The following is a 23458-nucleotide window of genomic DNA, read 5'->3' as shown; positions in this document are numbered from 1 at the left end:
AATTAAATTAGACAGACACTGTAAAATGTTCAGCAGGGGTTCTGGTGCACGGCAGTGCTGGGAGACGGCAGTGCTGGGAGACGGCACCTGTTATTGTTTCTAAGACGATCATTTTGTGATCTCAAGGATGACGAGGGTCACAAAGGTCAGGGCTGGTATTCTGGTGGACCATCGGCCTGGACTCAGTTGAGCAATCTGCAGAATGGGGCAACACTGTCCTCCAGGAGCGGCAGGAACTCCAGGAAGGGAACTAACATTTGGTAAGGGCCTGCCGGCATTTTCAGATGTCACTCCACTTACATCTGCATCTGACAGATGATGACAGGAAGCACAGAGAGGGTGAGTAACTTCCTGAGGTCTGGCCGCTGGAGGGCAAGCGCACATTCAGCGTCTGAAGCTGGTCTCTCTGACCCCAGGCTGAGTGCTTTCCAGGGCTCTGGGTCCTGGACACGTGTCCTCCTTGCTGTACCTCCACCTGTGTTCTCTTGGCCAAGGCACCTTGTCTCTCCAGAGCCCCTGCGAACTAGCCCCCTCCACAGTCTGCAGCAGGGGGGCTGCTTGCGATGAGGGACTCCCAGGGCAGAGGTGCCCCCGCCATACAGCTTGCAGACCCTGCTCTTCCTCCTGGCCCCAGGCTTTCTGGGCAGGGCAGAGGACACCTGGGCTGAGGTCCCCATCTGGGCCTGTGCCCCTCCTCCACTGGTCAGGAAGCCCCACACCTGCAGCCACCCCAGGTTCAGGGATACGCCAGCCTCATGGTCTCCTCAGTGAGTGGATCCTAAGCAGATGAAAGTTCTCAGGCTCCGGGCTTAGTTCAGTGCAGCTCAGCTGTTGTCTAGCGTGTGGGTTGGTGCTCTGGGCACTGAGACGAAAAGAAGAGGCCCGTCTAGGGAGGGAGACCGTTCTAATGGGGGCTGTAGGTATCCCAGAATCACCTGTGCTCTTTGAAAATAGACTTTCTCAGGCTGCACCCACAGGCTACCAATTCAGAATTGTGGGCCTGGGACACAGGTTTCTTTCTTTCTTTCTTTTTTTTAAACATCTTTATTGGAGTATAATTGCTTTACATTGTTGTGTTAGTTGCTGCTGTATAACAAAAGAAGATGGAACGCTTCACGAATTTGCGTGTCATCCTTGTGCAGGGGCCATGCTAATCTTCTCTGTATCTTTCCAATTTTAGTATATGTACTGCTGAAGTGAGCACAGACTCAGGTATTTTTTAAACCAGGCTTGGGAACCACTGCATGAGATGGGTCTGGGGAGGCCTCACAGAGGAGAAGGGTCTGGGTTTTGAAGGTTGAGTAGGAGTTTGCTCTTTGGTTCTGAGAGAGAATTCTCCCTGGAGGGAACAAACAACCTGAGCAAAGACCCAGAGATATAGAACAGGTCGGCAAAGCGATGGGCCTGAAGCCCTTCATGAGGACTGGAACAGTCAGGCCGGGCATGGGAACCGCCCAGACCAGAGAGGTCGGTGGGGAGGGTGGTGCAGCAGGTCAGGGAGGGCCTTGCTGAGGACCTGCGTTCCTAAGGCGAAGGTGATGAGGAAGAGTCTGAGGCTGTGTGCTTTGGAACCCTTGCTGTGGCGGCAGAGGTGGGCGTGTGTTGGTCAAGCTCACATCTGACAGGGGCTGAAACCTGGAGAGGCCTCCCGGAGGCTGTGGTTGCAGGAGGAGCTCTGGTCCACACCCCTGGTCTTACCTCCCATCCCGCACTTTTTTCCCAGCTTCCAGGAGACAGACAGGGTGCCTCTGAGGCCAGAGTTGGAGGTGGGGGCCTGGGCCAGATCCTGGTCCTTGTTCCCCTCTGTGCAGAACAGGTTGGCATCTACATTTCCTCTGGCAAGGCTGCCCGACTCGGTTATGCCAGCATCTCCCTCTGGGACTGCCTGCCTGCCTGCCTACCTGGGCCCCTGCCCACACTCCCCTCCCCTCCCCTCCCCTCCCCTCCCCTCCCCGCAGAGTCCCGCCTTCGCCATCCTCAAACTCCTGGCCTGGTTTGTGCAGCCTCCCTGATTTTGAGGAGCCTTCCTGGTGTATTTCTCCAGGCCTCATTCAGGGGGAGCTGATGGGGACATTCACTTGAGTGGGAGGTGGGAGATGGTCCGGGATGGGGTGAATCTCAGGGACTAGTGAGGAGGGACAGGTGCGTGCAGGCTGGAGGAGGGTTTCCTGCCGGGCCTCTGGGCTAGATGGACCTTGAGCTCTAGAGGAAGGAGGAACTGATAAGGGTCTGATTAAATTAGAGCCTGGAAGACACCTGCTGTGGTGAGCAGGGCTGTCCAGGGTGGAGGGAAATGCTAATCTGGCCGCTCTTGGGTGGTCCCGGTCACTGAACTTGACGCGCTTGGGGGGCACACCCGGAGCTGGGCTTGCTCTTCTGCTTCTCGCTCTGTCTGAACGTGCTTGAGAAGTACAGCCTGCTGCTGGTCGTTCTGTGTAGGCTCATGGGCAAGAGCACCATTTGGGGGTCTGCCTGCCTAGCCAGTCTTGGCAGTCGTGTTTAAAGAGATGACCCCCCAGAGAAGAAAGTCTCCATAACCCTACCACCTACGTGGAGCACTGAGAATATCACCGTGCTAACAGTGGCCACTGTAGGCTGAGAGCTACCCCACCACACACCACGGTCCCGTTTCATGAGCACAGGACCTCTGTGAGGCGGGCGCTGGGGAGAAGGGGGTGAATTGTAACAGCTGGAAGTGGCAGAGCTGGGATTCGAAGTCAGATCTAGCAACAGATCCCACCCTTTCAACACCATCTTGCAGCTACTGTCTGGTCCGGCCTGTGATGTTTTGCCTTAGTCCTCTTTTTAAAAATGAGAATGCTTCTTTTCATCTTCCCTCCTTATAATACTCACTGTAGAAGATCTGGAAAATTCAGAAAAATGGAAAGAGGGTCAAAAGAAAATCTCCTGGAGCCCTGCCACCCAGGCAAACACTGTTCATATACCTTAGTGAGTTTCCTTCTGTCCTTTTCCTCTCTGCACTTTAGAAACAGTTGGAATCCCTGAGTGTAGATAATTCTATAGATAATCCTGCTGGGCCACTCTTGGTTTTCAGTCGACGCTCCTTCCCCAGCCAGACTGCCTCTTTTGCCAGAGACCGCTGTGGCAGGAAGGTTCTGGATCGCTTTTAAGAGCGAGGTTCATTTCAGGGGCATCACAGCACATTTCTTCCAGCTCAGCCTCCGACCTTGAAGCTTGCAGACCACGCATAGCTCAAGGAAGGCTTAAAAAAAAAATAAAAAAAGGAAATAGCTGAGCAACCCCACATGTTTGCTCACGTTCACACCTATATGCCTGTGTGCCACGGCTCCTGGCTGTGGCAGCCTGCGGCATCCTCCGGGCGGGTGCTGTCATGCCCACTTTACAGAGATGGAGGCTGCAGCTCTGAGAGGCCAAGGTGGGGCTTGGGGTCACACCGAGAGGAGGAGGCAGAGCCCAGCCCACAGATGGACTTGGCTGCCCCCAGACCCTCACGGCTTGGAAGCCCTTGGGGTTCCCCTTTGAGCCTCCTCCAGGGTATCTCCTGGGATGCAGAACCCAGACACACGGTCCCATTTGCTGTTTCCCATTTTGGTGGTGACACGTCGATGACGGGCATCTTGGCACTGACTGAGCCTGCTGGGGCTTTGTGGTTGACCTCAGGGACGCTGCTGGGAGTCCCATGGGCCGGGTAGCAGGAACCCCATTTTACAGATGAGGACACCAAGGCTCAGCTCACCTGCCAGTGGAGATGAGACTCCAGCCTGGATCCCCGACTCCCAAGGTAGAGCTTTGGTCATCACAGTCCGTGCCCTGGGCGTTAATGACAGCCAGAGACTACCGTGTCCCAGGGACCCCTCCAAGAGTGTTGTATGTATTTACTTTTAATTTTCTTAAGAACCCCATGAAATAGGTACTTCTTAGAAGTATTTTTAAAAAAAATTTATTTATTTATTTTTGGCTGCATTGGGTCTTTGTTGCTGTGCGCGGGCTCTCTCTAGTTGCGGCGAGCGGGGGCTACTCTTCATTGCGGTACGCGGGCTTCTCATTGTGGTTGGCTTCTCTTTGTTATGGAGCACGGGCTCTAGGCATGCAGGCTTCAGTAGTTGTGACACGGGGGCTCAGTAGTTGTGGCTCGCAGGCTCTAGAGTGCAGGCTCAGTAGTTGTGGTGCACGGGCTTAGTTGCTCAGCGGCATGTGGGATCTTCCCAGACCAGGGCTCGAACCAGTGTCCCCTGCATTGGAAGGCAGATTCTCAACCACTGCGCCACCAGGGAAGCCCCAGTAGGTACTTTTTAATCCCCATTTTGCAGATGAATAAACTGAGGCACAGAGACGGGGGTTAAGTAACTCACCCAAGGTATCATGGCTACTGAGTAGTGGGCCCAGGTGGTATCAGGTAGCCTTGAATTCTTTTCTAATTATTGTGCCGTGAAGGTCTCTAGCAGGGAGTTGCGCTGCTCTGAGCCATGCCTATTCCCTCACACACATCCTTCTGAGCCTTGGGGCACGTGTGTGCAAAATGGTGGCCACAGGCCTGTGGGTGTGCACGGGGCTTGCTGGCCTGGGCCCTTGCCCGGGGACCTCACTGCCCCCGATTAGTCTGCAGCAAACGCCTCCCAGATGCCAGCCCTGAAGTCCAGGGAGGCCGTGTGATTAAGGGGTTGAGACTAGGGTTTGGGGTCAATACCCCTGGATTGAATCCGTGGATTGAAGCATGTTGTCACTTTGTTCACTTGCCTCTGTGACCTTGGGCAAATCCTTACCTCTCTGAGCCTTGGTTTCCTCATCTGTTAATGAAATAATGCAGGTAAATCTCTGGGCTCCTTATATGTTGATGTCTCTGTTCCTTTCTGGGAAAAGCCTTGGGCTTGGAGGGGAGGGCAGGAATCATCCCTGAAAATGAGGAAAAAGGAGAGGACATTGGACTTTCTGGCCTAGAGGGAAGGATCCTGGGCTTCTGCTTGATCAGAAAAAATATATATATATATTTCTCCCCACAGGATGTTTATTAATTACAAAGGAAAATAGTAACTTTACAGTGGAGAAACCTCAGGGAGACATCACTTTAACTAAGTGATCAAAGTTACAATGACTAGTACAGGCATACCTGGGAGATACTTTGAGTTGGGTTCCAGACCACCGCAATAAAGTGAATACTGCAGTAAAGCGGGTTCCAGACCACCGCAATAAAGTGAATACTGCAGTAAAGCGAGTCACGCTTTATTTTTCCCAGTGCATATAAAAGTTATGTTTACACTATACCTTAGTCTATTAAGTGTGCAATGGCATTATGTCTAAAACACAATGTACCTACCTTAAAGAAAATATTTAAGGAGCAGTTTGCACATGAACCTGGGCTGGGTGCCTTCCTTTTTCTTCCTGCAAAATGGGTATGTCTCCCTGCTCCTTCTTCGGTGGTTCTGAATGAGCCCACAGGGCGGATGGACCTGCAGGGAGACTGCTATGCAGCTGTTGTTTGACTTTTCAACTTGCGAAGGGATTTGCAGACATTTTAGTTTGCTTTCCCCCACCTTTGCTGAGAGTTTTCAGTGTGGGTAAAAGACACAGTCACACACTTAGTGGAGAGCAGTTTGCATTCAGTCAGAATGAAAAGTGCAATTCTCTGACCCAGCAGATCCCGCCTAGGAGTGTGACTGACAGGTTCATGCACCAATGCGCTCAAGGCCAAGTGTATGGAGGAAGGCTTTACAACACCAAAGCCTGGAAACAACCTCAGTGTCCCTTGATAGGGATTATGTCAGTTATAGTATATCCCATCCGCCCCAAAATACTACGCAGCCTTTAAAAAAGTGAGACTGATTTCTGTGTACTGTTCTGAATTGATCATGGAGATTCTTAAGCAAAAAACGTGGTTGCTAAGTGAAGTAAGTCAGACAGAGAAGACAGATATGTGACATCACTTATATGTGGAATCTAAAAAGACTGATACAAATGAACTTATTTACAAAACAGATAGAAAACATTTATGATTACCAAAGGGGAAGGGGGTGGTGGAGGGATAAATTAGCAATTTGGGATTAACACACTACTATGTATAAAATAGATAAACAAGGACCTACTGTATAGTACAGTGAACTGTAGTCAATCTCTTGTCATAAACTATAATGGAAAAGAATCTGAAAAGGAATATATATACACACACGTGCCCGTGTATAACTGAATCACTTTGCTCTACACCTGAAACTTTGTAAATAAAGTATACTTCAATTAAAAAAATTTTTAAAAACGTGGTTGCACCACAGGGTGTGCAGTGTGCTTCCTCCTGTCTAAAACAAGGCATACATACGGATAAACAAGCTAGTGCCTACATGGCATAGTTCTGGAAAGATTCATAAGAAACCAGTAATAGTGGTCAGTCCTGGGGGATTTGAGAGACTGACTTTTCATTGCACATCTTTTGTATTGTTTTGGACTTGGAGAGACAGTAGAGCATGGTGGTTACATAATGAGCACACACTGGGGCCCATGGCCTGGGTTCACCCCCTGGCTCTGCTCCCTACTAGCTGTGTGATCTTGGGCTACTTACTTAACCACCCTGGGCCTCATTTTCTCATAATTTGGATTTTCATATTTGTAAAATGCTCAGAATAATGAGCACTTTACAGTAGGCACTGCATAGATGTTTGCTGTTATTAATTATCTGCCCTTCACATGCATCCTATTTTTACTTAGGAAACCAGCTAACACCAATAGAGGCTTTAAGGATTGGAAAGGAAAATAGCCTCGCAGCCAGTTTGCGTCAGGCGCTGATTAGAAAGGAGGGCTTGGGGCTTTCCCTCCAGGGTCGATCCCCTCCTCCCCAGGAAGTCTAGAAGGACTGCCTCTAGCTCAGAATCGGGGGTGTGAACCGGGAGTGGGGAGAACTCTTTCCGTCACTGCTTTGCAGGAGGCATTGGGCAAGCTTGGCTCCAGGGCCCGGGAAGCCCGGTGGAGGCACTGGCTTCTTGGTTGCGGGATCCTCCACTGCGAGGCCTGGAGAAACTGCCCCCAGCTCCCAGCATTTGGGATTCCGCCCCGATCTCGAGCAACCTGTCTCCATGAAGCGCTTTATTTCCCTCACACCCACGTGCTAAGTGGCCAACCTCATGGGTGCAGCACAGGGAGAGACAGAGAGAGAGTGAATGGCCTTCCGTGGGACCACTGGGGCGGGAGCTGGGGAGAGCGGCGGCTGGACCCAAGGGCGCCCGTGGAGGAGAAAGTGTCCGGCCACGTCCATGACAGTTCAGGTGTGATCCAGCTTCTGCGACACGGGCGCTGAGTGTGATCCTGGCTTCTGAGGCTGGAGTTTCACCTGTCAGCCAGTGGGGACCCACCTGTCAGCCTAGCTGGACCTAGCAGGCTCCCGAGGTTCCTTGGTATTGGGCAGAGGAAGGTCCGTGGAGGCAGGGGCCTTCTGGGAAGATGGCTTAGGGTTCTGCCGCGGCTGGGTTTTTCTGCAGGTTAATGATTTATGAAGGTGAGGGCTGGGCCCTTGCTGGCGCTGTCCTGTGCTCCCGAAGCGGCTGGGGAACAGGGTGAGAGCCGGCAGGCTGGCGTGCACAGGTCACGAGTCAGTGAGCCTTCTCTGCCGCTGGAACTTCAGCCTTGAACGCCCTCTGATCAGATTTCTGGCCTTCTGTTTGCAGGCGAGCGCTGGGACGGTGCCGGTGAGCTGCACCCTGTCTGATGGCTTCCTCCCATCCTCCACAGGCTGCCATAGGTATGGTACTCCGGGTGCCTGCTTCTCCCACCTCTGAACGGGCCGTGGGGCCTGCCCCAGGGCCACTAGCTTTGGAGTAGGCTGACCTCGGGTGTGAATCTGGCCCTACTGGCGGTTAGCTGTGTGCCCTTGGGCCAGTGGCTTCACCCCTCTGCCTCAGGTTCCTTGCCTACAACATGGAAATAAAGATTTCCTCCTCATAGAGCGGGCTCCAGGTAAGGGCTGACTCCTTACCTTTCTCCCTGAGGTCCCCTGGAGAGACGAGCAGAGCCTCTCTGGGGACTGAGGTGTGCTTGAGGGTAAAGCTTATGAATTGAGTGGGGAGTTGGGGCTCAGGGGAAGGGCGGGGCCATCCATCTCCATCTGCTCAGGAGCCGAGGAGGCCGGGTCGCCTAGCAGTGGTGGGGCTGCTAAAGTTAAAAAAAAAAAAAGCAGAAAAATACATACTTAGACTAAAAAATATTGTTTTTTTATCTGAAATTCAATTTGATGTCCTGTATTTTTATCCGGCAACCCTAACGGTGGGGCCTTGGACACTGCTGGTAGAATCGGGACCCCATCCTGGAGGAGCTGGAGGCAAGGCCATTTCTCCCATTGGGCCCGGCTTCCTGGCCTCTTGTTCCTTTTGGGGGGTGGCAGTTAGCAGAATGGTAACAAGCCAGGGCTTTTTCTCCAGTCCAACCCTGCCACTGCCACTGTGAGCTCAGCTGAGTGACTTGGTGTCTCTCTGGCTCCGTTTCACCACCCACAAACATGGGGATAATAACGATACCCTCTGCTGTGGCGTTTCGAGGTTTAAATGCAGGTGGGACCCTGGCGTGTGGTAATCAATGGCTCCATGCACGGCAGCTGCTATCACTGGGGTGTTGGCAGGACGGGCCGCCTGTGCTGTGCTCTGAGCCCCCGGGCAGAGCCCAGGGAGGACTCTCTTCCCCACCCCACCCCACCCCGAGCCTCCGTGTTCTTTTCTGAAGGGTGGGGGACCAGCACGGTAGTCACACCTTCTCCATAGCGTGGGTGGCTTCCTGGGTCCCAGCCTTCTGGATTCGCTGGGGACTCGCTGGGGTGTGCTCTCCCGAGGACGGGGCATGTCCATGAACATCACAGGCGTGTGTGGTCACCTCCAGCCCTGCCAACTGTCTGGATGGATGGGAAGGGCTCAGTTCAGCTCTCAGTTATCCAGGGATGGGCCTCCTGATTTTTCCTTCTGATAAGGAGCTGTGCCTAATTGCCTGGGTCTCAGGATCCGGAACAGAATCTTGGGAACAAGGTCATTTTCTGATTCATGGCCGTGGCCTTGGGTCCCAGGATGTCCGCACCCCTCGCCGCTGTCCTAGGCACCCTGAACCCTTTCTCCTACACACCAAGGGGCCAGACATGCAAACTGAGAGCGAAAGTATCTTATGATGAAATCAATTCAGTTCCATTCAGCAAACATTTGATGAAAGTTTACTGTTCTGGGTGTATCTGACATTGCGGGCTGGTTTCATCTGGTTGAACTAGTCTCTTTGCCACTTTCTGACTCTTTGAGAGCTTCCCATGGTCTTCACGAATAAATTCAAATCCCCCCAGCACCTCGCAGCCGTGCTCTCACCCCCATCATCCTTGCTCACGTCTTCACCTCCACCGGGCCACTTGCTGTTCTCTGCTCTGGCCTCAGCCTGGAATAGCCCCCGACCCGTAACCTGAGCCTGTCAGACCACTGCTCCCCCTTTAAGGCTCTGCACAGGGGCAGCCTTGTGCCAAAGCCGCGCCCCACAGAAGCCCCCTCCTCTCTTTAGCACCGGCTCAGTCCCTGGGCTTTTACGTTATTCTCTGGCTGTACCTGCCTGCCTCACCCTGTAGTGAGCTCCTTGACATTGCGGGGCCATGTCTGTCTTCCGCTTGAACCTCCCGGCCCAGGGGCTCTCGGGGACAGTTCACTGGATGCGGGCATGACTGTGTTGATTGCTGGGCTCACTGAAGCGATTTGTACTCTTAAAGGGAGAAGGTGCAGAAATAACCTAAGTCCCTGGACACAGCCTGGGGGCCGGGTCACCTGGGGCTGGACCTGGCCTGTGAATGGGGAGGGGCTCTCCATCTCACCCAGGGTCAGGGCCTGGGCTATGACTCAAGGCAATAATAGTAGTAATAACGATAATGATAATGATGTTGCAATGACAGTGATGATAAGTAGAATCGTCATTGTAAGAACAGCTGACATTTAGCGAGCCCATACCTCGCACTGGGTGCTTTAATGTCTGTCAATTCATTCCATCCTCCCAACAACCCTGTAAGGCAGTTATATTATTGTCCTCATTTAACAGATCAGGAAACTGCAGCTTGGTGGGGTAGGGGGAAGGGCGGTGAAATAACTTGACACTCACACAGCCAGTATAAGAGAGAGCTGGAGTCTGAACCCAGGTGGTCTGACTGTGAAACCGTAGTGACTACAATGATACAGGCCACGTGCAAAGGGAACCCTCCCCCCACTGTATGCCCAGCAGATTCAAGAGGGCAGGACCATGGGCACTGAAGCCCCTTTGGTCAGGATAGGTCTGAATCTGGTGGTCCAGAAATAGTGGGCAGGGACTTTGAGGTCATTTATTCCAGTATTTTTTTAAACTTTTAAAACTGCAACCCATAGACCTGACAATAGGGTGTGTGTGTGTGTGTGTGTATTCAGCAAATAATTATGTGCCTACCATATGTCGGGCACATTACCAGATGCTGGGAATATGACAGTGAAACAGACAAGAACACCTGCCCTCAGGAAGCTTACATTCTAGCAGAGGAGACAGACAGTAAAATAAATAAAACATACTGTGTGTCACATGCTGATAAGGGCCACAGAGAAAAAGAAAGCAGGCATGGCCAATCGGGAGCCCCCGGGTGTCACTGGGGGCAGCTTTGGTCCTGGCAGCCTCGTTGGAAGCTGACGTATGGTAAAGACCTGAAGGAGGTGAGAGCAGGAGAAGACGCCTGGGGGAAAGAACATTCTGGACCCCAGGACTGAAAGTTCAAATGTCCTGAGGCAGGAGCAGAGCTGGCGCTTTCACGGTACAGCAAGGAGACCGGTGTGGCTGGAGTGGAATGAGCAAGGGGAGAACAGTAGAAGATGCTGTACACGCACATTTTATATGTGTGTGTACATATACATACCCAAAATGCAAGTGTGGAAAGCAATATCAAAAGTAATACCAAATGTGACTTGGGAGGGCCTGTCAGCTCTGGGTTTCTGCTGCAGTCAAGCAGCTGAGGCAGGGTCTTCTTGAATTTGATACACTTGCACCTAAAATGTTCTGCTCTGGAAACCCCAGGTCACTGTGGGTGGGGCGGGGGGGGGGTTTGGATTTTTCTGGTCAGTGAGACTGCTAGAATCAGATATGTCCATCTGTCCATCCGTTGGCCCGTCTAGCTGTCTCTCTGCTCCATCCACCTCCCCACCCATTTACTTATCGATCCATCTGTGGACAGTCCTGTCCTCAAGGATCTCGGGCAGGGAGGGGACAGAAATTACAGCAGGTGTCACTGTGTAACACTCACATCCCAGGCACTATGCCAAGAGCAGTTCTCCACCAGGGGCAGTTTTGTCCCCCAGGGGACATTTGGCAATGTCTGCAGACATTTTTGGTTGTCATAGCTGGAGGGTAGAGGGCAGGAATGCTGCTACACATCCTATAGAGCCCCCCAGCACAAAGACCATGCAGCCCCGATAGGAGGCTGAGAAACCCTGACCCACATCTCACGTCGCATTCACATTAGCCTTATGAGGTAGGTGCTGTCTCATTCTCCAGTTTACAGGGAAGAAACCAAGGTTCAGAGAGGTGAAGGGGACCCAGACAGGACTGGGTGGGCCCCAAGCTCATGCTCTAAAATGTGTGACATGAGCTGTGACAGGCCTGCTCCGGGCAGCCCAGGGAGGAGCGATCAGCTTCAAACCAGCCCACATTGTCCCTTGGTTTGGGAGTGGGTTTGCACGAGGTAGGGAGATGGGCTAAATGGACGCTTGAGGTTCTGTTTAGGCTCAGATTCTAGAAAAGAAGTCTTCTAAGGCAGAAGACTGGGGGATCTCAGCTTGCTGAAAAGGGCCAAAGGTGAGGGCTTGTTACGCTGTTTAGGATAGAGGATCCATCTCTTCACTTGTTGAATGAAACAAGTGAAGTTCTTGTTCAAGTTTTCTGAGTTCTGCCCGTCGACTGAAAAAAAATGCACAACCTAAGAGGAGAGAATTATGTTTATGTTTTACTTGACGGACTTACTGAGGACTTAAGCCCGGGAGGCAGCCTCTCAGATAGCTCTGAGGGACTGCTCCTAAGAGGTGAGCGGGGAGCCAGGATATATAGGAGTTTTTGCAACAAAGATCAGGTAGTGAGAACATCAGAAGATTACTGTTAACTAAAGAAAACCAGGCATCTCAAGTTAATGAATTTAGCACTCTTCTGTATATGGGAAGTGCGAGAGGCTGGGCTCTTTGAAATCATTCCTTTGATATGCGCTTTAGCTATCTGGGGCCAGCATTCTGTTCTTTCGGTCCTGAATCCCCTCAGGGTGTACCGCTGGGGTGGCTGCAGTGGCTGATGCCTCGATGGCTGCAACATCCTTTGTTTACTGATGTGGCTGGCGACATACCCCAGGCCAGGACCTGCCCCCTTAAAGGGGCAAAATAAATCATTACACATTTTACAGGAACAGATGAAGGAAACAAGAGGCTAAGACAGAGAAGGGATGCGGGCAGGGGTCCTCCCAGGGGAGAGAAGCAGGGAGTAAGGCCGGGTTGGCCTTCATGCTGGGAGCCCTGCCCCAGCCAGTCTGTGCCCTGGTACCCAAAAGCTGGCTGCCTTCAGGCTCCCCTCCCCCGTGCATACCAAATAAAGCGCAGGGTGCCGAGCTCATTCGCATATATGCAAAATGCAAAGACGTATCACACATGGAAATACACATGAAGGTGTGTGCCCAGACGCACATGGGCAGATGCATTTATAAACCCCCCTTGCTTACAAAATAGGAAAGTAGAAAACAAGACAACCAGAGACTTCCATTCAAGTCCAGATGCACACACGCTCGCCTTGGAAGCTTGCTCCCTGCCCTCCCTCTACTGCCCATCTGCTTAGAGCCCCAAGCCACCCGTGGGAACCTCGGGGCACAGGAAGGCCACCTGACCTGGGCATGGGTTTAATCTAGTCTCTGGGAACTGCCCGCGTGCTCTCTCTCGGACCCCCAGCTGCTCCCCACTTCCAGCCCTCTCTCTGGACCAAACCCTGAGACCCCGCAGCAGGCTAACTCCTCCTCCCTTCCAGGAGATCCGCTGCTTCCTGGAGGCCCAGGCCCCTCCCCCGAGGCAGAGGACGACCCTGGCGAGGCCTTTGAGTTTGATGACAGTGACGATGATGACGAGGACACCAGTGCTGGCCTGGGCGTCCCAGGCGCTGCTCCAGAGAAGGAGGCGGAAGACGCCCCACTGATCCACTTGGACTCCGCCCCCGTCGCTGGTAAGGTGCTCTGGGAGCCCAGGGTCTTCCCATTTCCGGGCCTCCGGGGCTACAGGGAGCTCAGGGCTGCATGGAGGATGCCTTGTGGCTCCTCCACTGTCCCCAGAAAGCAGGAAGGGAAGACAGACCACTGGGAAGAAGCTGCATTCCATCGCTCCCATTGGGAATTGGAGATTCCTAGCATTCCTGCAGCATCTGGTGCACTTTGGCACGTCCTAAGTGGCAGTGGTTGGCCGTCAATGGCAGTGGTTGGCTGTCGGTTGTGCTTCAGTGACAGTTACTTCCCAGAGCTTGTCTCTCTGAAGCTCCCCTCTCCCCGCAGCTTCTCCCAGGGAATCACAGCCGCCAGAGCAGCAGCCTCCCGGAGCCCTGGGGGCAGGAAGGCCCTGATAAGGCCGGCGATAAATGGCAGCTTCTGTCATCGGGAGGGACTGGGGACTGGACCGGCAGGAACTTCCTGCAGGCTTGGGGACAAGGGGCTCCTCGAGGGGCCGCGGGCGAGGGCAGGCCCAGAGCAGGCAGCGTTACTGGTTCTGGTCGGAGCTGGGATATGGGCCATGGGGCTGGGGGTGGGGACAGGCAGGTAGGACTGGTATGGGAGCGGAATGATAGTGTGGGGCTGGGGGAAGGCAGGCAGGGACGCAGCAGGGACCGGGCTGGCGGCCCCGGCTCTGGGGCCCCCGGGGAAGCTGGGAAAGGGGGCGGGGCTGCGCTGAGTCCCTCGGGCCAGCCGCTGGCCTGACGGCTCTGCCTCTGCTCTCCTCCCGCAGACCCAGACCCAGCGGCTGCACCACCCCAGACACAGTAAGTGAGCCTCGTTCTTTTGCTCTGGCAGCTGGAAAACGAGGAGAGACCGGGCAGGAGGTGTGGGAAGGGGTGGAGCTGCGGCTGTGAGGGCTCAGGGCAGGTCTTTGGCCAAGGAGAAACGCATTTCAGGATCCCTGGGCTGGAGGGAAGAGGTCAGTCCCTAAAACGTGTTACTTTTTCCTTTATTTTTCCCACAAGCATGTGAAGTAGAAAGCAGGCCTGGCTCCACATCCTGGCTTTGTCCCTTGCCAGCTGTGTGGCTAGAAGGAGTCACATAAACTCTCCAAAGTCAGTCTGTTCACATGCAAAATGAAAACAATGAAGTAGCCACCCACTCCATTGGGCTGTGGCTGGGAATTAAACAGCTCTCTGGTGCTCCGCGCGCGGTGCCACCCTCTGTAATTGTCTTTGCCATCGCCATTTGTTTTGCCAGTATCGTTCCTGCTCCCTTTCCTGTGACTGTTGCTGGGGACTCTGCCCTTCTCCACCTGGGAGTCTGTCTGAGTCAGGGCAGCCTAAAGGCTAACACCCCTGGGTGTTGGGGTGATTGCCGGCATCGTACTCTGGGCCCAGCACTGGTCATGGGTCCTTGTGTAAGTCCCAGTCCCCCAGGCCTTGGTTTTCTCATCTGTAAAATGGACCACTGCTTCCTCCATAGAAGAATGAAGAACTGCTGGGTAAGACACCTAGAGACACCGCAGGTACCTAATCAAGGCAGTTTTACCACCACTCCCTCTGTGGTCTTCAGCAAGCTGGACCGCACATTTGGGAGTCGGGGGCTGTGAAAGCTGAGGCCTCTCGGAGCTTTGCTCACTGGTGCTCACTGTTGGGCTTTCAGGACCTGGGTGTTTAGAGAGTCCTAAGGGAAGCCTCAGTGGTGGATCTAGGCCCTGGAGTTGACGGGCCGGGGCCCCTGGGGTCCTGAGTTTAAATCCTGGCTGCCCTAGTCTGGGGAGGGGTGTCTGAGCCTTCCTTTGTTTTTCTAGAGTGAGCTGAATCGGGCGGCTAATTCTCAGGTAGGTGTCACCCAGCTGGAGGTCTCAGAGATGCAGGTTGTGGCCCTAGGTCCGGGAGCCAAGGCAGTTTTGGATTCAAATTCAAGCCTAGGAGTCCTTGTTTGTGCTCATTTGCTTGTTGGAATGGATGGATCCTGGGAGGGTTTCTGCTGGGCTTGCCACTGTGTAATTACCACCAGAAGAGGGGCCAGGTTCTCTCCTCCCTGGTTAGGGACCTGAAATGAATCAGCGATTCTGCACCTGGGCTGGGAAGTCCTGACATTGCTGTGATCTCCCAGGGGTTACATCCCTCCAGGCTGGGCCAGGAATAAAGCCACCCAGAAACTCAGTCTGAACAGGGAAGCAGACTCATCTAGGTGGGGCAGAGGGTGCCCAGGGAACAGGGACACTGACCGGAGGGGGGCTAGGCTGAGCAAGGGAGCATAAATTCACCGGGGGAGAGAGAGGAGGGCTCCACACGAGGGAGCCACTGAGCAGGGACGGGGGCAGGGGCTTGGGAAACGGTGTGGGCCGCCAGCCAGTGCACCCCTTCCGGGAGTCTGGTACTTGCTTTTCTCGGGCCATCCTTCTGGAGACCCTGGTTCCCTGACCTCAGAGTCAGGAGCATAGCTGTCTGGCCTGGCCCTGCCGCCTTCTCTCTGTGTGTCCTGGAGATCCTGGTGACTGCGGCCAGACGCTGTGTCTGGCTGGCGCTGGTGCCCCGTGGAGGCCTCGTTGCAGTGGCCCCCAGAGCTGGTGCTATACTGCGTCAGAATCACTCAGTGTGGGCCACGCGTTTCTGGGAGAGGGGCCCGGCCTCTGCCTTTAACCCACCACCCGCCATTCCGTAGCATGCCCACCTATCCTATACCTGCCCCGCTCCCTTGAACACCATCTCCTGGAGGTTCAAATCCTCACTCAGCCCTTCACTAGCTGGGTGGCTTTGGGCTCTGTGAAGCTCTCTGAGCCTCAGTTTCTGCATCTGTAAGATGGACGTGTTCTTTGCCACTAAGCATCGCGAGGAATAAGTGAGGCTGGTTGCTTCTGCTCCTGCCTCCTGACCAGTTTGGATGTTTCCAGTGCGATGGGGCCGAAGGGGCGGAGACTGTGTGCCCAGTGCCTCTGACTCCTGGGCTGGGCCTGGGTTGCCAACAGGTGTGAATAAACATCACTTTTGAGAGCCCTTGATGGGGCATTCGTGGGCTGTGAGTCCCCTGCAGAATATTGATTGCAGCAGGAGTCCCCCTTAATTTTACAGATGGAGAGACTGAGGGGTGGGGCTTGCCCACAGTCCCCCAGTGAGATGCTGGAGGCCTCCTGACTCCTTGTCCCTCAAGTGTCTCTGTGCTGCTCCCAGCTTTGTCCCCTGCCTTCCAGGTCTCCGTTTACTTAAGTTCCACCTCCTTCCCCGGATGGTGAATTTCCACTCTGGAGTCCTCTGGGAGAAGAGTCAATCCAGATCGCTTTCCTTCTCCTTGGTATCCAAGACAAAGGGAAAAAAAAATATCTTGATTTTCTTTCTTTCTTTTGTTTTTTTTAAAAAAATTTTCCCAAAGGTAGTCACTAAGCAGACATTGCTTTGAATAAGCAAATCTCCAAGCGGAGGGCATTTCATCTCTTCTCACTGCATTTCTTTCACGGTCCCTCTGCCTGAAGGCTTGGAAATGGCCTTGGGCTTTGCCTCGCTGCCTACCTGGCCTCGAGAAAAGCAAGGGCTGCCTGACTCGAGGCTCCTGACAGCACAGTTAGAACCACTGCCCAGATCCGGGCAGCCTCAAAGTGACCTCACTCCCTCCCCAGCTCTCATCCACAGCTGGGGAGGGAAGCGGGTGGGAGCACCGTGGGTAAAGTGAGGGCTGGAGTCCGGGTCTTCGCGGGCCTGGGAGCTTGGGCTCTGAGCCGCAGAGAGCTGGCTTCGAGTCTCACCTGTTACTTAATACCTGTGTGTCATTGGGCAAGTTAACATTTATTCGGGGCTGCGTCACTGGTTACGAGGACAGCTGAGGCTGACGGGCAGTCCAGGTGACCTGGACAGGGGCACCGGGTCCCTGTCTGGCTGTGAGGCCTGTGGACTTCCGGGTCCCTTCACCTGGTAGGTGGGATTGCCCAGAGGAGGCAGCCAGGCTGTTATGGGGTAGGCAGAGTTGCTGGCTTTGCTGAGTGTGTGTGGCGCCGAGGCCCACGGGGTGATTTTAGGGTCGGGCCCCGCTGCTGCTCCACAATCCCAAGGAGTGAGGGGGCCTGGGCTCTCGCCCGTCCTGCTGCCGGGAAAAGAACCTTCAGCCTGCTCGGCTCGCTGCTGCCAGTTTCTCTTTTCGAAACGGGACGTGTTATCAGATAACAGCAACAACGACAACAGCAATAATAGCGAATGATAATAGTAATAACGGTGATTGTGTTTACTGTGTACCAGGCACCAAGCTAAATGCCCAGTCTCATCTCTTGTCTCTAGGAAGTGGACACTTCATTACCCATGTCACAGGTGGGAAATTGAGGCTTGGGGAAGTTAGGTGGCCAGAGTTACATATAGATGGTACATGTTCATTCAGCAGAGACTTAGAACCAGGGCCTCTCCGACCGGAGACCAGGTGTTTGACCATCACCCGACCCTCCAGGGATGCGCTGGGGACTCGGGATCTAAGCTCAGGACTTCAGACTTCGGTTCATGCTGGGAGGGGTGGCTGGCTCCATAGGAATGATCCCCTTCGGTGTGTGTTTATTGGGGTAAGAACTTTGCCTCTTATGAGATCTAACTTTGCCTCTTGAGCTCTTGGAGAGTAGTGTCCAAGCTGTTGCTGGAATGTTCCATAGACCCCACCTGGGGAGCCAAGCAGAGTGGCCTCGGCCCTGCCTGTGTGTGATTCTGGGTGGCGCCCGTTCCCTTGAGATGGGAGCAGGGCAAAAGCAGCCCCCTCCCCTCTTGCCCCACACAGAGGTCTCGTGATGGTGGAGGGGTGTGGAAGGGCATCTCCAGCTGCAGGCCGGCTCCACGGGGCCAGGGATTTTTCTTGGCGGGGGAGGCGGGTATTTTGTTTGCTGCCACATCCTCCCGGCTTAGCACGGTGCCAGGCACAGGGCGAGTGCCGAAGGCATCCCCGTTGAATGAACGATGGATTCCAATGGACAGAAGGAGGAGCCGGGTCTGAAAGGCGACTCTCAGTGTCTCCGTGAAAATGAAGAGAAAGCAAACCGTGTGGAAACAGAATCCCTGACCCGGGGTTCTGACTCTGGCAGCTGACTGAGGCCAGGACAGAGGCCCGCGGGAAGGGAGGCCTCAAGCGGCCGAGGGGCTGATCCCGCCGACGCCACTCATGTCGGCTGCTGTTTCCTGAGTCACAGTCCGAGTTGAGTGCTTCCTGCACGAGATCTCATCTCCTAGGCAATGCAGCCCTAGGAGGCGGGGCTACTGATTATGCCCATTTTGCAGATGAGGAACTGAGGCTTAGAGTTGAAGTAGTTTACCCGAGATCTTGCAGAGCTGGTGAATGGCAGGGCTGAAGCTTGGCCCGTCTGACTCCACAGCCATCCATCCGCTGGAGCTCACAGGGTTGGCCTTTCCGGTGGACTTTGAAACCTGTGAACTCACAGCCAGCCTGAGCACCCAGTAAGTACTTGCTGGGAAATGAGAGCGCGTAGGTCGCCCGCTCCCTGTGTTTTCCCGGACTCGGGCCGTGTCTCTCACCTCTGAGCGCACCATGCCCTCTGGATTTGTTTGCTTTTCCTGCCCAGCTTCGCTGCCATCCCCACCGGCCCCACTGCAGCCTCAGCATTTCCTGTTGGCTCCTGGCCCGGCTGCAGGGACCCTCAGTGGCTCCCGGGAGGTACTTGTCCTACCCCTTCCTGGGCTTATCCAGGCAAGATGGACTGTGTTGCCCACTGGCCAGCATCTCTCACCCGGGCCTGGAGCCTGAGGGAAGCAGCTGGGCAGCTGGGAGAGCCAAGGAGACCCATCCTCCCTGGACGCATCAGGTGTCGAGAAGATCAGACCAGGCCTGGGGAAGCAGCGTTTGAACAGGATGGAAACGGGGTGCTGGAGGCCCTGCCTGCAGCCTGGCCTTGTGGCTTCTGAGGGCCGAGGGTCTGGGGAGCATGGGGGCTCTTGGGGGGCAGCTCGACGAGGCTGGAGTAGCCCCTGGCCCCGGGAGGAAATGGAGGTGTCCCCGAAGGCTTGTGAGATGGCTGCAGACCCAGTCTGGAGTTGCTTGGCATCCCGAGCTTGCCCTTAACTTGCTGTTTCCCCAGATCCAGAGCATTCGTAGCCTCCTGTGTCCTGTCCTGCAGGGTCTCCATGGGACCCGAGGACTGACAGAGACAAGCTTCCCTCCCAGTGGAGTCCCTCATGGGAGGGTTATGGGGACCCTTTTCCCATGAAAGACCTCTGTCTGGCCCCTTGCCGGTCCCTAAATTGGAAAAGCTGTGTTTTTGTTTTTGTTTTTGCCCTTTTCCACCCCTGGCTACAAGGGGTTTCCATATAGGAGCTATGGTCTTTGGGTCACAGACCCTGTGAGTCCCCAGTATGAAGGCCACACAGCCTCTGGCCTGAAAAAATGTACACAGGTTCGCATCCATTACATCGAGTCCCCCTTCAGGAACGTGTCAAGTCCACCCCTGGATCCCTGCAGTGACAGGACTCTGCCTTATGCATCTTCCATCCCAGTGCCTGGCACAAAGAAGACACGGCACTAATAGTTTTTACGTGTGCACGGACGTTACAGTTTATGTAGCCCTTTCCACACGCATCTCATTTTGATTTGCACAACTGTGGCAGGCAGATTAATGTCCCTCTCCAAGACTTCCATGTTCTAATTCCCAGAACCTGGGAATGTGCGACCTTGTACAGATGTGATGAAGTTAAGGGCCTTGAGATGGGGAGATGATGCTGGATTATCCAGGCAGGCCCAGCAGAATCACAGGGATCCTTATAAGGGGGCCTGTGGAGTCAGAGAGGGATTGAGAGATGCTGTGTGGTTGGCTTTGAAGATGGAGGAGGGGCCACGAGCCAAGGCTGCTTCCAGAGGCTGGAAAGAGGCAAGGGAGCAGATTCTCCCTTAGAGCTGCCGGAAGGAGCACAGCTCTGCCAACACCTTGCTTTTACCCTAGTGAAACCCATTGTGGATTTCGGAACTTTATGGCTGTAAGAGAATATACATCTGTGTTGTTTGAAGTTACTAAGGTTGTGGTAACTGTCACAGCAGCAGTAGGAGACTAACACAGCAGCCCTGGAGAGAGGGAATTCTTATGGGTCCCGTCGTGCAGGCCCAGAGAGGTGCAGTCACTGGTCCAAGGGAGCCGAGTGGCAGGTAGTGGCGATTGGGTTCAAAGCCAGAGGGCCGGGGCTCTGTTTGCTCTTCCCCAGCAGCCCCCTGCCCCCCCAGATCAGTGTTCTGCTGGGAGTCCCCCTGCCCTTCCCCTCTGTCCTCCATCCTCCACCTCTCTACTGAGTGCCTGCAATGTGCCAGGCATTGCAGCGACCGAGGCAGACAGTCCCTGCCCTCGGGGGGCTGACGTTCTGTGCCTTGGTGTGTTTGTGGGCTCTGTAGCCAGATAATAATGGCCTGTGCGTCTTCTGCACTTATTATTCACCAAGCCCTGTTCTAAGAGCCTCTCCCGCCTCCAGTAATGCTCGTGACACTCACAGGTGGGTGCTTCTGTAATCCCCATTTTACAGATGCAGAAGCAGGTGCAGAGGACACACGCTGTCAGCCTCAGGACACGGAGCTGAGATGAGGCAGAGCCACGGTTGAACCTGGTTGGCTTCCAGACCCAGTGTTCTAACCCCTGTCCTCCCGTCTCCTGCATAGATCTGGTTTGGACCTTGCCTGTCTTCCACATCAGCTCCACAACCAAGGACCCGTTCATTGTCTGATCTGCTTAACCTTCCATGTCGTCTCTGTAAAGTGGAGGCTAAATGAGATGTGAGGACCAGATGCTCCCGCTGTCCTCAAGGGGTGTGGGTCTGCCTGGGGCAGGACTCCAGGGCACGAGGGAGCCCGCGTTGGCCGATCTGTTGCTCAGTGTTGCCTGGGATGTGTTTTCCTTCTCCCTTTCTTTCTTTCTTTTTTTCTAATAGTCATGCATGTTTATTGTAGAAAAATTGGAAAGTACAGAAAATGATAGACTAAAAGCAACCTTTAATTCTATCACTGTGTGTTCCTCCCCAGCTTCCTTGCTATAAAGTGTACATATGTATATATATATCAATATTTTATAGAACTGTGTTTTATTGCACATGCTGTTTCCCAGCTCACCTTTTTTTTTTTTTTTTTTTTTTTGCGGTACGCGGGCCTCTCACTGTTGTGGCCTCTCCCGCCACGGAGCACAGGCTCCGGACGCGCAGGCTCAGCGGCCATGGCTCATGGGCCCAGCCGCTCCTCGGCATGTGGGATCTTCCCGGACCGGGGCACGAAGCCGTGTCCCCTGCATCGGCAGGTGGACTCTCAACCACTGCGCCACCAGGGAAGCCCCCCAGCTCACCTTTTGACCTAATTACATAGGGTGAGCATTTTCCCATGGGAACTTCTGTAGTACCCCACAAGGCTCTTGATAAGTTATTGCTGGGGGTACAGTGCCTGTCCTGGGTCTGACTGCTGAGCCTGGGGCCCTCGAGATGACGGGAGGGAGGTGCGTGCACCACAGAGCAGAAGGCCAAGGTGGGGTCTGGGTTATTGTCTATGGCTGTGGGGAAAGATGGTTCCCCCGTGGCCTTGATGCTTGCTCCCCACTGAGGACTGTATTATAGATATCAAGTCAGGGTCCCCTCCTCCGACTTCCCTGGGGGCTCCTCCCCCCTCTGCTCATTCAGTAAGTGGATTTGTGACCATGTGGGGGATGGCACAGGACAAACAGACTGGGGCCCAGAACCATTCCATATGTGAGGGGTGGCCGGGCTCAGTGTGAAGAGGTGAGTGCATACAGGGACCCTGTTAGCTGGAGGAGGGGTGGAGGGGAAGGAGGGGGAAGAGAAACAGTGCACCCTGGGGTATTTATCGTGGGCCAGACCCTCTGCTAAGAGTTTTACAAGCCTTTATTTACTCCTTCCTGGAACCCTAAGAGGGAAGCATTATTGCTCCATTTCACAGATATGGAAACTGAGGCACAGAGAGGTGCTAAGTGCCTTATCTGTGTTATCTCATTTAATCCTCACAGCAGCAAGTAGAGTGATTATTCATCCCGTCCCTCAGCAGCTCCAGGATGTTTAGCCACTGTCCTGGTCCACAGCCAAGTGGCAGAGCTGCAATCTTATCCCAGGTCTGTTGGCTCTGGAGCATATGTCTGTTCCCACCCTAAGCCCACGATTCCCCCGTTCTCAACCCTGGCTGCACATTGGAGCCAGCAGGGAGCTTTAAAAACACCAATGCTGGGCCCCTCCTGACGGATGGGTCAGAATCACTGGGGCAGGGGCTCTGGGTCTGTATCTCTGAGGAGCTTCCCAGGTGACTGCCGTGGGCAGCTGCTTTGAATCCTCCTACCAGGTGATCTTCAAGGTCCTTCTGCCTTTTTTTTTTTTTTGGCTGCACCGTGCGGCATGTGGAACTTCCCCGACCAGGGATCGAACCTGTGCCTCCTCAGTGGAAGCGCAGAGTCTTCACTACTGGACCACCAGGGATGTCCTTCTTTTTTTTTTTTTTAAATCCTTATTAGAGTACGGTTGATTTATAATGTTGTGTTAGTTTCAGTTGTATAGCAAAGTGAATCAGTTACACATATACATATATCTACTCTTTTTAAGATTCTTTTCCCATATAGGTCATTACAGAGTATTGAGTAGAGTTCCCTGTGCTATACAGTAGGTCCTTATTAAGTATCTATTTTATATATAGTAGTGTGTATATGTCAATCCCAGTCTCCCATTTTATCCCTCCCCCCTGCCCCCTTTCTGGCTTTAACATGTTATATGAACTAGAAAGTGGCCAGGGCTGAAAAGAAAACTGGCAGCAGGCTTAATCCGGGCTTGATGTTTTTGCCTTTCTTTTGTGTCTCTTGGATTTAGGGATAGTGGTAGTGGTGCTGCTGGGGAATTTCTTGAGGGGAGTGATACTCTTGAGTCGGGCCATCCTGGGCAAGCCCTGCTGTCCCAGCCCTCGGTCTGCTGCAGATTGGGTTTTACTCAAGACCTTATAAGGCTCATGTTATTTTGGTCCTTTCAATTCCCAAAGGTGGAATTCTTTCCTCTTTCATATTTTTCAAACCTTGTCCTGGAAAAGGCATCAGGAATACCATGTGCGCGCGCGCGTGAACACACACACACACACACACACGCACACGCACACGCACACACACACACACACACACACACAGCCACCCAGCCAGCCAGGGATCCTCTGACCATACTGGTTTGGGGGGTCTTCTCTCTGATAACTCACACTGTGTAGCCTCTGGGAAGGGACCTTGTGGAATCTGCTGAGCAACCGGGCCCGCCATTCTCAGGGTGGGGCTTCTTGTCTTTAAAAGAGGCCGGGGAGCGGGGCATCCATCATCACTGA

At 53.9% G+C, this 23458-nt stretch overlaps 1 protein-coding gene and 1 non-coding gene across 11 annotated transcripts in view; one reads left to right on the top strand and one right to left on the bottom strand.

The window, feature by feature from the left end:
• The window catches only part of ARHGEF10L (Rho guanine nucleotide exchange factor 10 like), a 161731-nt gene that overhangs the window by 43693 nt on the left and 94580 nt on the right, over window positions 1-23458 (top strand). For 9 of the 10 annotated variants that reach the window (XR_009539080.1, XM_060141276.1, XM_060141277.1 and 6 more), the window contains 3 exons: window positions 7629-7702; window positions 12982-13173; window positions 13944-13977. Coding sequence is in view for 8 of the 10 variants with exons in the window: in XM_060141276.1 (XP_059997259.1) it covers window positions 7669-7702; window positions 12982-13173; window positions 13944-13977 (260 nt within the window). In the remaining 2 variants the exon portion in view is untranslated. The remainder of the gene's footprint in view (window positions 1-7628; window positions 7703-12981; window positions 13174-13943; window positions 13978-23458) is intronic. The other variant, XM_060141278.1, reaches the window with a different exon arrangement.
• Window positions 1098-1204, bottom strand: LOC132516652 (U6 spliceosomal RNA). The gene has a single exon (XR_009539459.1). It is a non-coding gene; the product is annotated as a U6 spliceosomal RNA (small nuclear RNA).

Source organism: Lagenorhynchus albirostris, chromosome 2 (genome assembly GCF_949774975.1).
Source record: "Lagenorhynchus albirostris chromosome 2, mLagAlb1.1, whole genome shotgun sequence".
Taxonomy (NCBI): domain Eukaryota; kingdom Metazoa; phylum Chordata; class Mammalia; order Artiodactyla; family Delphinidae; genus Lagenorhynchus; species Lagenorhynchus albirostris.
This window is presented reverse-complemented; position numbering and strand designations above follow the sequence as displayed.